This window comes from Sciurus vulgaris (genome assembly GCF_902686455.1).
Source record: "Sciurus vulgaris genome assembly, chromosome: 3".
Classification (NCBI taxonomy): Eukaryota; Metazoa; Chordata; class Mammalia; order Rodentia; family Sciuridae; genus Sciurus; species Sciurus vulgaris.
The window spans coordinates 114,553,185-114,569,860 of NC_136463.1; the positions used below are offsets into that span (position 1 = coordinate 114,553,185).

The 16,676-nt window shown below is 37.2% G+C and overlaps 1 protein-coding gene across 2 annotated transcripts in view; it reads right to left on the reverse strand.

Moving 5' to 3' along the window:
* LOC306656497 (CD302 antigen) overlaps positions 1–16,676 on the reverse strand; it is a 144,602-nt gene that overhangs the window by 112,367 nt on the left and 15,559 nt on the right. For both annotated transcript variants that reach the window (XM_079131751.1, XM_079131746.1), the window contains exons 5-12: positions 10,926–11,036; positions 9,561–9,701; positions 7,070–7,261; positions 6,077–6,234; positions 4,602–4,712; positions 3,985–4,073; positions 3,683–3,852; positions 668–867 (exon numbers count right to left, since the gene is read on the reverse strand). In XM_079131751.1, coding sequence (XP_078987877.1) covers positions 668–867; positions 3,683–3,852; positions 3,985–4,073; positions 4,602–4,712; positions 6,077–6,234; positions 7,070–7,261; positions 9,561–9,701; positions 10,926–11,036 — 1,172 coding nt within the window. The remainder of the gene's footprint in view (positions 1–667; positions 868–3,682; positions 3,853–3,984; positions 4,074–4,601; positions 4,713–6,076; positions 6,235–7,069; positions 7,262–9,560; positions 9,702–10,925; positions 11,037–16,676) is intronic.

Consider the following 16,676-nt stretch of genomic DNA (forward strand, 5'->3'; position numbering starts at 1 on the left):
GGCCTGAGATGTGCTTATGTGGTTGGGCTTGCCTTCTTGGCTCCAGTGATTTCCCACAAGAAAAACAAGCTCCTGATAGTGGCTGCCCCTTCTGCTTGAGCCCTAGGATGAAGGGCAACAGGCCCCAAGTCATCACAGGGAATCCTGCACAGCTGACCTGCAGCTGGAAGCAGAGTTGACCATTCAAACTAGATCATTCAAATCCTAGCTGACCCCGAGATCTGTGGGCCTGAGACTAAACACTGTCATTGCTACTGAGTTTGGGGGTGGTGTGCCTAATGGTTGGTGGGACTGGTTGACTGACCCATTTTTTTTTTTTCATAATGAGAAGGGATGAACCTCTTAATTTGACATGAAGTAGAGGGCTATGAGAATCACAAGCATGGGGTCAGCATGGTGGCAGCCCACCTGACTCCCAGAAGGAAAGAAGCCAGGCAGAATGCCAGTTCTGGCTCTGGTCCTACTCTTGCAGGGAGAACATATGCAGGGTGTGCGACTAAAACACCTGACACCAGAGGTTCCAAATGTCCTGCCAAGGACTCTGGGCTCCCAAACACTTTTTTTAAGGTTGTATGTCTATGGCAAGGAACATAATTTGTACAAGGACATGAACTAGGATAGTGCAAAGATAACCCCACTGAAAGATCGGGTGAGAATGCTACTTTACCTTGTAACAAGAAGGACTGGAGGGGAAACCATGCCAGCCTTCAGGACAAGGGCCATCAGGCTGGGGGGCTGCTTTCTCAGGCTCCAGTGGTTCACTTATTTTCTTGCAAATTGAAAGTGCTCTGAAACTTCTGCAGTCCTTCACCACCCACCTGCCAAGAAACTTTCCAGTAGACATAGCCACGCACCCACCTGGAGATGCTGGGGTTGAATGGGAAAGTTCAATTACAACTTTAAAGTTCAAGCATTTCCTCTCATTTATTTCTTCTCTTTATTTGAGCCAAGGTAGAGAGAAAGAATAGGAAAATCAATGGAGGAAAAAAAGGAAAGATGATGTTCACAAGGATGATGATGATGATGGTGGTGGTAGTAGGTTTTATAGAGAAGTATTGACTCCCAATCAGATACCATTCTAGGGATTAAGTTAGTTAATTCTTACAACAAACCATAGGGTGGATTCTATTGTCAAAACTGAGGTAAATGAGGATGAGGTGACTTGTCACACTATTAGTAAGCAGTTGACCCAAAGCAGTCTGCTTCCAGCGGTACCCCAAACCACTATGCTGCAGGGAAATGGTTCCAATTAGCTTAAAAAACTTTGAGAAGTTTCTAAGTAGTTCAGTACACTTCTCAGATTCAGATCCAAAGGAAGGGCAGGCACAATAAAAGTAGAAGGAGGCATGTAGAAACATATTTGTTTACTGTTTATGTTATGACAGTCATAATTTTATTTGTTCATAACAGCATTAAAAGATAGTTTGTTTGGAATGGAACCACCATTTGACCCAGTCTTCCCACTCCTAGGTCTATCCCCAAAGGACTTAAGATCAGCAAACTATAGTGATGCAGCCACATCAATGTTTATAGCAGTACAATTCACAATAGCAGTACAATTCACTATGGAATCAACCGAGATACCCTTCAATGGATGAATGTATGAAGAAACTGTGGTATATATACACAAAGGAATATTACTCAGCCTTAAAGAAGAATAAAATTATGACATTTGCCACTAAATGGATGGAACAGGAGAACATTATACTAAGCAAAATAAGCCAATCCCAAAGAACCAAAGACTGAATGTTTTCTCTGATATGTGGATGCTAATTCACAATAAGAGGGGTGGAAAAGAATAAAGGCATTTTGCACTAGACAGAGGAGAGTGAAGGAAAGGGAGGGAGGATGGTGGTAGGAATGGTAGAATGAATCAGACTATGTGCATATATGATTACATGACCTATGTAGCTCTTGATCAAGTACAACCAGACAAATGAGAAATTATACTCCATTTATGGATGATGGGTCAAAATGCATTTAATGTCATATATAACTAATTAGAACAAATAAAAAAAATTAACAATGGGAAGTTTGTATTACCAGTTTTTTTTTTTTTTTTTTTGGTGGTATTAAGGATTGAACCCAGGGCCTTGAACATGCTAAGAAAGTGCCCTACCACTGAGCCACATTCCCTGCCCTCAGATCTACTTTTCAAATGACGACTAAATGACTTGCTCCTACTCACAGTTAGTGAGAAGTAGAGTTGAAATTTGAACTCATGCTATGCTTCCTTTCCATTATATCATGATATTGGTGGTTGTGACCTTATGTCACCAATTTTGTGGGCAGTCCTAATTTCAAATATTGTGTTTAGTTATAAGCTTATATGACCCAATTTCAATGTTATAAAAGATGGTTTAATTATAATTCTGCCTGAGTGGGCAGAATACAAGAAGTGTCGCACGCACTGGAAGTAATGAGGACAACTTCTATACCTCCAAACAGAGAAGCTATATTGCCTCATATTTATATATTGGCAACAAGAGGAACTGAGAAAAATAGTGACCCGCCCCCCTGCAGGGGTGTGCTGCCTCTTCCCTGTTCTGCCCACCCATCCATGGTTTGCTCACGATAGGCCAAAGCTGGAGTTATAAAGGCAAAGAGGGCTAAATGGTAGTCTTTCTGACTATAGAACCAAGGATACCATAGTGGTAGCTACTCCTTGAGCACTCTCCAACCACTGTGGCTTGTCCAGGACAAAGGTGACATTTGTTCTAAGATGGCTGTGACTCCATTAAATAAATCTATGTTTTACTTTCTAGAATATTTCTAATTTAAGTGAAATTCAACCAAAATTGGCATCTGTATCCTCTGTCTTCTGTAAGTAAACAGACAATTTTGTTATTATTAACAACACTCACACTGATGGTCATAACCACGTGTCACACATTTTGTGGGTGTTCTCCATTTTAAATATTGTGTTTAATTATAAGCTTGTGTGCTCCAGTTTCCTGGTTATAAAAAATGGTCTTCATGATCATATTAGACTAACACAAGAAAATAATAAGTAATATGAAGGGAGAAAGGTAGAATGTGTTAGAACCACTGTCTTATTCAAAACTAAAATCCTCTTGAAAAAAAAAAACACTGACTTGGAAATTAGATCTGAATTTGCTAACTGAATAACCAGATAAACTTTTGTCGAGTAAATCACCTTTATAAGCCTTTGTTTCCTTAACTATAAAATCAAAAGGGACTTTAGAGGCCCTTTCTGTGTCAAATCTTCTGACTCCATGGCAAACGTTTAAGGCTGACAGGAGAAAGAGGAACTAATTTACAAAATAAATACTATCTACAATATAGTTCCTTCTTTATTCTTACTCTCTGAGAATAACAAAAATAACACCTTCAGTTTTGGAGAATGAAGTTAAGGGAAGAGATGAAAATGTGAAGTGCTTCACAATGAAGCTTCTAGATTCTGTTTGAGACTTAGAAAAGATAAAACAAACAAACAAACAAACAAAAAACCTCATGCTGGTGGATGGTGGTTCTATCTCTGTGTTGCTGGATGATGGTTTTGGAGAACTGAGTTTTCTAACTTCTTTCACTGGATCATTTCATAGTCTCCAGTCCTGAAGATCATCAGTCCCCTCTCATTTCAAACACAAATGAAGAACATTTGGGAGGAATGCTATTTCACTAGTCATTATTCTACTACTTTTCAGGTTCAGACACTCACCTGGCTCAAGAAAATTCCAGTTGGAAAAGGTTACAGGCTGCTTTATTCCACTAGCAGTTGTCCAACTATATTCTCCACGGGAGTCTACATCTCTCAGGCCAGTCCAGAAGTACTTTGTGAGAGATTTATCATACTTTTTCATCATATCATTTAGGTATTCTTGTTCAAATCTATGAAAGAAGAACCACTTTGCAAATGTTTCACAATCACTGAATTAAAGATGCCCAATTTTCTTAGGCAGATTGTTTAGTACAGAACTCAGAATTAAAAGTTTACTAGTACAGATCTATTGATGACCACACCTGTTAGTGATAGTCAGATTGCAGTTTGTCCCAAAAGGGACTTCATCCTTGTATATCTTGTAACAGTTTTCTCCATGTCTCTTCCAGCCCTAAATTAGAGGAGAAATATTGTCACTTTGTTTCCCAGACTTGATAGTGTCCCCCTCTGACAATCAAGTTCTGCTATATTGATAACATCTTACAACTTGTGGAAACTGAGGACATGGCCAGTGAAGTCATACATGTGATGAGGGTGGGTTGTAACTTCATAAATGACCTCTGTAAGATTGTGCTAGACAGGAGTGGCACAATCTGCTTTACCCCTGGGGCCTGGCTCACCATAAAACAGTTGTTGGTTGAATTATTTCTGAACAGGAATAATATCAGTAGAGGAAGTAAGGATATCAGTATTAATGATAGTAATCATTTACATTTTTATGGAAATTCGCAAATAGGAATATCTTGTTTCCTTGTGTGAGAACACCAATATGTTATGACTCCTGCCTTCTGGCTTGATCTAACGAAAATGAACAGAAGCTATAATTTCTTTATTTTGCAAGTCTAAATTGTTGAGGTCTCAATTACCATCTCTAACCAAGAAGCTGTAATATGAAAATTTACTAAAAGATTTTACATACCTCATCTGGAGGACACATTTTATCAGATCTTGAGTTATTCATTTTTTCTCCTTTTTTCTTACATATATATTTAAGTTTCTCTTCACATGATTGGACTTTCCAGTAACCTAGCTTCAAAATAAAAAGATAAATATATTTACTCATGAAAGAAATTATTTGTCATACATTTAGATCTGAATCCGCAGAGAGAAGGTTCTGGCTCTCAGGCCTGTTACTGCAGCATTGTCCTCTGGTCATAGTGTGAATAAGTTTCATTTTCTTAAAGGCCTAACGATGAAACCACCAAAGGACACAGCCTAGAAATTAAGCTGAGAAAAATGCATCCACAAACAGTTCCAGCACTCTATTCTTCTTTCCTATGATATGGCCAAAGTCTGTGCACAGGTTCAATTTGGGGAGTAATCAGCTAACTTCCAGTCTTCTTTTCCTCAGACACATGATGGTAGTGTTCCAAGAGCTAGTCTTCAAGAATTCCAGAATTAAAAGTTTCTTTCAAGTCTACTTCAGTCTATACTTCAATGTTGTCTCTTGCAAGTGTGCTACTTAAAATTAATTTTGCCTAATTGACCAAGTTACTTTGCTTTCTTGAAGTTAGACTTCAACAGATCATTTGTGCAGAGGGTTTTGAACGCTGGAATGCTGTCTAGGTATGCCTTCCATTCACTTTTGTTTATGCCACTTTTGCTCTGTTTTTGATATTCTTCTAAACGACTTCTTGGATATTCTTTTAAATAGAATACCAGATGTGATGTCTTTCCAAACACATCTTTACTACTAAAACACTTCTGAATAGACATGTCATTTATTGCTTCCACTTAAGTCTCTCTAGATGCCTGGGTGACACGTCATAATCAGTGAGAGAGTTGTCCACAGGAAAGTGATATAAACAAGATGCAGAGGTGCATATGTCCTTTGAAGCACTGTTTTAAGTGCTTAACTAAAGTATGTTCAATAAATATTTAGACAATCCAGAGGAGTAAGATGTTTTTCTGAACAAATTAGTCCTAACTTTTAAAATAAAAATTTTTAAATTCGAATAAATTTTACTTAAAATTAAAACATTTAAAAAGTGTTTTCCACTTCAATCCTTGAACTAGGATTAATATAAAATTTAATCTGAACATGAAAAGATGGAACTTTTCAGGTTAAATTGTGGCTACCTGCCAAATATGACACTGATGGCAGAAAGGCTGATGGAGACCCTGATCTGGGAGATGTGGGTTATCAGAGCCACTCTGGCAGAGAATCTGAGTTACACAGAGATTCTCTAGATCTGCCTCAGGTCACAGTAGATACTTGTAGAATGTGGACTGATGGCTTATTTAGTAACTGCTTTTATTTACCAAGAAAGATGGTCTATAAACCTCTAACTTTTTATTTTCTTAGCTTATACACAAATACTATAACCAAAGCAATCTTAATATTATTATTACATATAACAGTAAGACTATAAAGATACCACAGAGGTTTCCTACCTTTCCGAAATAGGAAACACAGTTGGGAGTCTTATTGTAGGGGATGTTTGGCTCATTCTCATTCCAGTATGTTAAGGTTACTTCAGTACCATCCGACCACTGAAACAAAGTTGGTCTATTTATGTTCCTAAGACCCGTCCATATTTCTTCTTTGGCATCTAAAAGAAAAATGTTTTGTTTGACTTTACTAGATTACATTCTTTAATATGTATATTGCTACTGATTTTTACATTCTGATACAGGTTTTAAGAGCCTTTATGATACTCTTAATTAGCCTATTAAAATGTCGATGAGGCAGGTCGGTGAGGTAATGAGGGATTTCCATGGCACTTATGCAGGGAGAGTACACGGAAAAAACAGCTGTACGACTCTGTAAGCTCTGTTCCTGATCTCTGCTGTAGATAAATTTTACTTTATGGGGATTACTGAACCCCTATAAATATAAGCATAGATAGTCCAATTAGAATAGAAATATTGTCCACCACTAAAAACAATTAGCACCAAGCTGGCACAGAACAGGTATCTACTACTAGGTGCTAGTATTAGAGAATCCTGGGCAGAAGGCATGGTAACAGCAGTCTATTATAGCTTTGTTTACCAGTCTTTAGCTTTCAAATAATTATAAAAGTGAAATAATCATCACTTAGATTTTTGGAGGAACCTAAAGAATTTAGCTTATGAAAAGAGGGAGATTATTCAATCAACCATTTTACTGCCAAATTAGTAGCCACTAGGCATATGTGGTTATATAAACACAAATGTAATAAAATTCAAATTAAATAAAAATAATAATTTTTATTCCTCAGTTGCCCTAGTTATATTTCAAGTATTCGAAAGTCATGTGTGGCTGATGGCTACTGTATTGGACAATGCAGGCTAAAAAAGTTTGATCACCACAGAAAAGCCTGTGGACAGGGTCAAATCGTAAGCTTTTTGTTCCCACCAGGAGTCTGAAAACAGGGATATTTTCAAATGTTTTTTTGAAAAACTTACCCCTATTATGGAGTTTTGTGACAACCACCTCCACATCTGCTAAAGAATGAATGCTGACTAGGTCACTACTGAAGGTATTGCATTTCTTGTGTGCCTCATCCCAGGAACCAGTTTCATTTACCAGCAGATAGCAAAATCCATTATTTGGCAGCCAGTCTGTTTCACAGTGGGTATCTGAATATGTCCAAACATCTAGGAGAAAAGCAGCAATTTATATTCCAGTAAAGATATATCTATTTTGAATCAATAACATTGCAAAAGTTTTAGTTTTGAATCATAAGGCTTCTGGAAAACTAAGCAATGTGTTGGCAGATACTTGAGTGATATGAATTTACATTGTACCTAATGTATACCTGACATAAGAATTCTGGCAGGGATTTAGATAAGGAATCATTATTATCATTATCTGATGTGACCTCAATGTGACAGAAATATACTATATGGCTGGGGATGGACTATTTAAAGGTTTAGATACAATCAAGGGAGAGACTGTCCTGAGTTCTAACAGACAGAAGAAAGGTGTGGGGTAAGCCAGCTGCTCGAATCTTTTTCTGGTTCTGGGATTTGTTAGGTTCCCCTCCAGTCTGTTGTTAAAGATTAGCATGAGGTCAAGCCTTCTTTTCTTGTATGGTCAGCTTAGCAAGTGAATTAAAGCTCACTTTTGAATAAAGGACAGGCAGAGATTTCAGGAATAAAATGAGACATTGGCTCACTCCACACCCAAGAGACAGCAGTAATGGAGGGAAAGGGCCAACAATATCTCGGAACCTCTTCTTTTCCTTCCTCTGCTGGACCAATGGTCCTCATAGAGCGCGATTCTTTTTTTTGCTCATGCTAAAACTCACAAATGAAGGTGTAGTCTTTCTGGAGAAAGAGTCAGGTATAAAGTGATACAAAATACTTCTATCCTTGTTAACAAAACTAGAAAGTAGCTGGTTACTCAGACTTCACTGATTCAGAACCACTTGGAAGGTTTACTGCAAGAAAACACAGCACCTTAAAAAGTTTTTTCCTAAAGGATAAAATTCAGGTTCAACTAGCCTCTCATAATTACAAGATAATTAACTTTAAGCTTCTGAATGGTGTTCATTTATTACGACTGTATTTTACAGTTATTATAAAAGAACAGATGGAAAAATCATACATAATTGAACTTAAAACAATCATTTTCATATTCTAGTCTTTGTATCAATGAATACATATTTTTACAAGACTAAAATGATAAGTAGGCATATCATTTTATTCTGCTCCTCTTTCTATTTCCTGCTGGCACAGTTATAATGAGTGCATATTATTCAGTCATGTGAAAACATCATGATTTACTTAATAATTGCTACTTTGAGACATTTACTTAATCTAATATTAGTTGCTCTAGTTTATTTTCATTTGTGCTGGCTTCTCTGTTATGCTTTTTGTTGTATGGATCACATTGGTTTCTATTAACTTGAAAGATAAATATTCATCCCCCTTATTATCTTAAAACATTTCCCTATATTCTTTATTTTATATGACTATTTTTTTCCTCAAAAAAAAAAAAAAATAGCTCAATGCTCCTTTTTGGATGACAAGAAATTTGATTTTTTCCCCTTCCCCCATAATTCCTTAAAGCAAGACATTTAAACATTCCCTTGTTCCCTCCCAGTTTTGAGTCTGAGTTTTTCTCATTCAGTGAAGAATTAATCAAATATCAGGTGTACACCAGGCCTGTTGCTCCACAGTCTGGGAACTCTTCCTTATTCTTGTAAAATACTCCTCAAACCTCCATTCCTCAAAAACCTCAGCTGTTCTCCTGTCTCTTTCCTCAAACTTCCTTGAAAAAGCCCCTCCTTGTAGATATTTTGTCCTGCACTTATCATTTTTACTGGGTTCTTTCAGTAAAAAGACCTAAAGAACCAGCCTGGCACAGAAGGATGGAGGAGGTCTGGGTGTTGTGGGACAGGGCCTGGGAGACCCTGGAGGTACTCCTGCATCCACAGGTTTTGATTTGTCATAGAGGCATGCAATAGATAAGACCTGTTCCCATAGCAGTGGCTCTCAGACTTGAGCATGCACAGGGTCACCTGGAGGGCTTCTTAAAACATAGATTCCTAGACCCCATGCCTATAGTTTCTGATTCAGTAAATCTGGATGAGCCCTGGGAATGTGCATGTCTAATAGCAAGGGTGATGCCGATGTGCTTGGTCTGGGCACCACATTTGAGAACCACTGCTCTAGAGGAATAAGAGCAACCTGTAAGCAGAAATATACTTCCTATGAAGAATATCTCTGCCATCTAATGGGCATATACATATTTTTACTTGATATTCTTCATTGTCTCACCTTCAGATTTTGCAGTTGATAATATCTAATGACAGGGTAAAAAATTAACTACTCTTCTATATTGGCAGTATCAGATGAAGGAAAGGTGGAAATAGGTATCTGAGATGGATTTACTTGACTTCACAAAACTGCAGTTTTAAGACTTATTTGTAAGAGCAAGTGAGGAAGATACCTGTTAACTCCACAGTATTATTTAATGGTTTCTTGCACACATATGATAGTTGAGCTTCACAGGAAATACTCTGCCACAGACCAGACTCAGCATCCATTCCTGCACAGCTTGATCCACCTATTACTTGTGCCTTTGGCATATCTTAAAAAGCAGGATTTTCAGAGAGTTAGAGGAAGAGGGTTAGAATCAGAGTGGTGGTTAGAAAAAATATTTCACATTTATAATTTTATACTTTCATGGGAATTCATCATTTAGTTAAAACTTTAATTAAATTGAATTGTATACAATGGAAAATAATATACTTAACTATGTCTTTCTTTTAAAATACAAGGGGGAGTAGTGGATACTGACATATTATAGCTTACTTAAAACACAAACTAAAACCAAACTTGTCCCCAAGAATGAAAATTCTTGTCATATATCCTGTGGCTGATAATCTGTAATAAATATTTATTGCTGATCTATAATAAACTTTGTTCTGCTTATCTAAAATAAGTATTTATAAGATGATAAAAATATTAATCTATGATTCTGTAATGCCTTTAAGACCTTAAATTAAAAATTAAATTAAGGATTGGGTGTAACTCAGTGATAGAATGTTTGCCTAGCATATTCAAGGGCCCAGGTTTGATCATCGGCACCAGCAAAAAAAAAAAAAAAAAATTTTAAATTAGGTTTAAAGATTCTATTTACTGAGCTAATAGGGTGTTAATTCATTAGAAATGAGAAAATTTAGTTAAGTAACAGTAGTATTTTATAGTACTTAACCCATTTTTCCATAAGTGTACAGAATACTTTAGTACCAAAATTGATGTTAAGTTTGGGTTTTTCATTTGTCATACTTCCTTTAGGGGGAATTTCTTTCTTTTTTTTCTTTTTCTTTTTTTTTTTTGGTTAAATAGGGTTTTTTTCACTATAAAATTTTCCTTTAGTTATTTACTTGTATAATAAAATATAGCCATTATGCTGTTAATACTTGGGTGTTGGAATGGGGAGACTCCACAGATTTGAAAATAAGGGAATGTTTCTGCTTTAGAGGTAAGTTGCAGATGAATATAACATGGGTAAGTCATAGACAAGTCAAGACCCCTATGGATTGAGAATAATTCCTTGCCATGTGGTGGGGCTTATTCTATTCTTACCTAAAAATGCAAGGCTGTGCTAATGATCAGGACAAATACTCAATTGCTCCAGTTGTGGGTTTGACTTGGCCATAACTGTTAAGAATGGGTTAAAAAAAATTCTTCTGAGAAGCAATCACAAGAGTTGTTAATACCTGAAACTTTTGCAAGATCTCAGTGAGTGGGAAGCCCTTGATTTTCGAAGCTATTGTTCTATGCAAAGTGGTGGGGGAAGAACAGTTACCTGGGTCCCAGTTGAGAAAGTTTAATGGCTTGTGATCTGACCATTCCCAGCCTCTAGCTGAGTATAGCTGATTTAATCCAATCCAGAACATTCTAGCAATGCCTTCTTGTCCTGTAAAAAATTACATAATTTTAAAAAGTGACAAAATTTTTCTCTACTCAGATTAGGTTTCAATAAATAGCAAAACTCCTGAAGGCCTTGATTGTATCAGGAATTCTGGTAGGAGGATATCTAGACAGCAGAGATGGGTGATGTTGGCAGACAACATAGCTTCATACTGTGGAGAAGGCCAAGGACTGGTAAGTTCCTCAATTCTGCTTTCCTGTTATCTTGTCCAGTTCCCTTTCTTCTAAGATAAAAACAGACTTCTCAGAGTAGCTGTTACACCATCTATTTTTAACCCTCTTGTACTGATTTAGAATTCTTATCAAAAGCAGTTTCTCTCTGGGTGCAGTGGCACATGCCTGTAATCCCACTGGCTTCAGAGGCTGAGGCAAGAGGATCTTGAGTTCAAAGCCAGCCTCAGCAAGGTGCTAAAAAATCCAGTGAGACCCTGTCTCTAAATAAAAACAAAATAGGGCTGGGGATGTGGCTCAGGGGTTGAGTGCCTCCCTCCCCGCAAAAAATGTAGTTTCTCTTGTATATCTAGATTTTGAAGATCTGATTTCATTCTAGATTGACAATTTCAGTTCATTCAGTACATATTACTTGCCAGGTATTATTACCCCTATAAAAATTTTAATCTAGGGGAATGAAACATACAGATCCCCCACATGATGAGTCATTCTGGACTGGGTCAGAAATATGTATAGGAGCTATTTCATAGGCAATAGAGTATGTGGCTCTGAAGTCCAAGGGAACATTTAGGCTAGAGAAACACAAGAGTCACACACACACACACACATACACATTTGTGTGTGCATAAGACATTCAAATTTATTATTTGACAACTAGATATCATCAACAAAACCGAGAAAGCATAGTGGGGCCAATTGCTGATAGGCCACTCAATGTACATACACAAAATATAGATGCAATTGTGCTTAATGGGTCCATATGTATTGGAAAAAATGTGTGAATGATTGTAAGGGTTTCCGCCACTATCTAGGAAGCCAACAGCCTTACTCAGAAACCTGGAAAAACTTCATCAATACCATGAAGGAAGACTGAAAAATAAATTGAAGGCCAAGTAGAAGAAATACAGCAAGGGATGAAATGGTCTCCAACAATAAAGAGGATGCCAATAAATAGGAAGAGCTTTATAAAGGTTGGATCTTTATATATTTGTTGAAATATTTTCAACAGTAAACTACTTGCTAGCAGTTTCTTAATTACTCACAGGAAATTGTGTATGATTTGTTACTGTATTATAGATACATGCAATAAATACAATATTGCAATATAGTCTATAAATATTATATATATACATATTATTCACATATATACACAAACATATATATATTATACTGTGTGGTTTGCATATAGAAAACCCATCCACAATGGATTGAATTGGAAAATATCATGCTAAGTGAAATAAACCAATCCCAAAAAACCAAAGGTTGAATGTTTTCCCTGATAAGTGGATGATGATATATAATGGGGCTGGGGGGTGTGGAGTGAGAGAAGAATGGAGGAACTTTAGATTATGTAGAAGGAAATGAAAGGGAGAGGGGCATGAAAAATGGTGGAATGAGACAGACATCATTACCCTATGTACATGTATGATTACATGAGTGGTATGAATCTACATCATGTACAACCATAGAAACAAACTGATGTACCCCATGTGTGTACAATGAATCAAAATGCAGTCTGTAAAAAATTTTTAAAAAAATTAAAAAAAAAGAAAAAAAAATGGACTGGAAGAGCTTTCTTGGATAGAGGAGAAAGAGCAGCAGCAAAGAGGAAGGGGACCAAGAGCAGTAACCCAGATACCAATGCTGAAGGGATGGGAGGAACCTGGGAAGATGGTGGGGAGGACAGAGCCTCAATCATTGCTCTACTGAGGAGCAAATGTGAGATCAGGAGAGAAATACAAACAAGGTTTGGCTCTCTTTTCTCAAGGAAGCAGATGGTTAGGATGTTCTAATATGGAAGGAGAAGGAGGATATAGGGGTAGATGCTTTGAGGAGAAGGCTGAAAGGCTTTGGAGTCATCCTTCTCTTTAACCTTTTCTTTAAGCACATGCAAGGGCTGCCTGCACTGGCCTCTAAAGACTGTGAAGATTTAAACTAATATAAAATTTTCCTTATTAATAAATGCAATGGATTTTCTAGCATTCCTCAGAAGTTCTGGAAACTCTGACATATTTCTGGTACTCCACACTGAATCATAATCCCTGGTATTCTGAATTCCTTTCATTAGTTTCTACTTGGGGCAGTATGGAGGATAAATCCTTCCTACTCATCCCAAATTAAATTCCATGCCTTCCATGAAGTCTGTTCCAATATCTTCCAATAGGAAGCAATCACTCCCTCTGAACACTTCTCCTACTTATCTGCATATGTCAAGGACACTTTTACATCACAGGATCTTATGACACAGAGGTGCTCCTGATCTGCTTCAGTATGGTGCTCTCTTTGTGATTTGTACCGATGACTTCACTGGAATCATAGGATTTTAAAAGTGTGATAGTGTTGGAAAAGATGCATGTTTTTAAGGTGTTTATTGCTCCATACATAAAAATGAGAAATGGATAAATTCTAAAAGTATGGGTAGGGTATTTATAAAGAACTGAGATTTCTCATATGGCTTGGATAATCTGGAGCTAGACTTTTTTGTCCACACATAGTCCAGGTAAGACATTGACTAATTTGAGACTGTGCCTACCCCTACCTTTGCCATTAAAAGTCAGAGTACTAGCATAAAATTCCAGGCCTAATCAAATGGGTGACCCACTGAAGCAGATATTTCTTTTTGCTTCTTTAATTTATTTTTAACTGACACATTCTAATTGTGCATATTTATGGGGTACAATTTTTTTTCTTCTTTTTGTGGTACTGGGATTGAACCCAGGGACACTCTACCACTGAGCTACATCTCCAGCTCTTTTACTTTTTTTATTTTTGAGACAGGGTCTTGTTAAGTTGCTGAGGTTGGCCTCAAAGTTGCAAGTCTCAGCTTCTCAAGTCATTAGGATTTCAGGTGTGTGCCACCATGCCAGGCTCAATGTGATATTTTGATAATCATATCAGGGTAATAGCATATTTGTCACCTTAAACATTTATTTTTTCCTGTGACAAGAACATTCAAAATCCTCTCTACCTATTTTGAAGTAATCAATGCATAACTGTCAACTGCAGTCACTCTACTGTGCAACAGCATACCAGAACTTTTTTCTCCTAACTAACTTTGTACCCATTGACCAATCTCTTCCCTTACCCCTATCTGCCCTGCAGCTCTCATTAGCCTTTGGTAATCACTATTCGTCTCTCAATTTCAGTGAAATGTTTTGAGATTCCACATATGGATGGGAGCATGTGGTATTTGTCTTTCTGTGGCTGACTTACTGCACTTAACACGGTGTTCTACAGGCTCATCCATATTGTCGCAAACAACAGGATTCCATCTTTCTTGTGGCTGAATAGCATTTCACTGTGTATATGGAACATATTTCCTTTACCAATTCCATCCACTGATGGAAATGTAGGTTGATTCCACGCCTTGGCTACTGTAAACAGTGCTGTGATGAGCACAGGAGAGCAGATCTCTCTGTGACATACTGATTTCATTTCCTTTGGCTATATACTCAGCAGTGGGATTGCTAGAGAGTTCTATTTTTAATATTTTGAGGAACTTCCATGCCTTTTATCATAATGGCTATGCTAATTTACATCCCCACTAATAGTGTATAATTATTTTCCTTTTTTTACATCCTCACCAGCATTTGTTATTCTTGGTCTTTTTGATAATAGCCATTGTAACAGATATGAGGTGGTATCGCACTGTGGTTTTGATTTGCATTTGCCTTATGGCTAGTGATGTTGAGCATTTTTAAATATATCTTTTGGCTATTTGTATATCTTTTTTGGATGACTATTTAGGTCTTTTTTTTTTTTTTTTTTTTTTGACGGGATGTCACTAAGTTGCTTAGGGCCTTGTTAAGTTGCTGAGACTGGCTTTGAACTCACAATCCTCCTGCCTCAGTCTCCCAAGTTGCTGGGATTACTGATGTGCGCTACACCATCAAGTTGCTGGGATTACTGATGTGCGCTACACCATGCTTAGCTCTACTAGCTCTTTGGGTCTTTAGACCTTTTTTTTTTTGGCACCTGGATTGAAACCAGGGGTACTTAACCAGTGAGTCACATCCCCAGGTCTTTTTTATTTTTTATTTGAGACAGGGTCTCACTAAGTTGCTTAGAGCCTCATTAAATTGCCGAGGCTGGCATTGAACTCATGGGCCTCCTGCCTCAACCTCCTGAGACACTGGGATTATAGGCATGTGCCACTGCACCTGTCCTTTACCCCATTTTAATCAATTATTTGGGTTTTATGTTTTTCTGTGTGAAGGAGTTGTTCAAACTCCTTATAAGTTCTGAATATCAACCCTTTTTTAAAAATTTTGATTCATTGCCTTTCTGAGATATATAATTTGAAAATATTTCTCTCCCATTCTGTAGATTATAAGGTGGATATTTCTTAACTGTTCCAGAGACCCCTATTCAGACATGACTATACATCTGTCCTTTTCCCACAATGAGAAACTGACCTGATAATATTCATGTATGTTAAAAGAGCCAGAGAAGACCTCTTATAATGCCAGCAGGGGTCCTAAGCTAGAAGGTGGCTCAAGGTGAATAACCCCTGGGGTGGAGGCAAATTAGGAAGAATAGAAGTGTGCTGTTCCTGCTCTGGGAATTTTTGAGTTCTCTTATGTAGCTCTAGGGTAAATAAGCTGGTTATAGATCTGATCAAGGACAGAGCCATAGGAAATCTGAGTCCTAACAAAATCTGATAAGCACAAAGAAACCAAATCTATTATCCCTAGAGAATGTATACTCATAAAATAAAATTTAAAAAAATTAAGTAGGTGCATGGTAGAAAAGTCTTTTAGACTGCATGGGACTTACCTTCAATGGGGCTGCTTCTGCATTTTTTTTCTGGTAGTTGATTCCCTAGTCTCAACCCACCATGACCTACCAAACTTAAAGGTTGTTTGGGAATAACATACTCCATTATGCTACAACTCAAGTAGATCAAGCACTTTGATTATGAAGTCTCTGATTCACTTTTGTTGGCCTCATTACTCCTAGTCCGATGTTAACAAGTGACTATTTGCAGTAAAGGGATTCTTTTTCAAATTTATTTTTATTGGTGTTTTAAAATTACTCATATTAGTGGGATTCATTATGCCATATTCCTATAAGCATATTACATAATATGATCAATCTCATTCCCTAGAACCTTTCCTTTTTCTCCCCTCTTCCCTATAAAAGGATACTTAATAGAAATTACTTTTTGAGTTTTAGATACTTAAGTTTTAGATGTTAAAGCCCAGCTTTCTTGGGTCTTGGGAAACCAGCAACCATAATTAGGCCTATTGATATAACCATTTAGCTCCCACGCTAGAAGAGGAGCTTGGAAAATGAGAAACAGATATAAAGTTATTGTTATGCATAAAACGTGGCAAGTATCTGCTAGTTTGGGGGACATTACGGTGCTTCACAGTACTATTGTATTTCTATGTGTTAGCAAAGAATTCTGATGCATAAAGACTCACAATGTTCCTTGCCCCAACTGCATCATCAG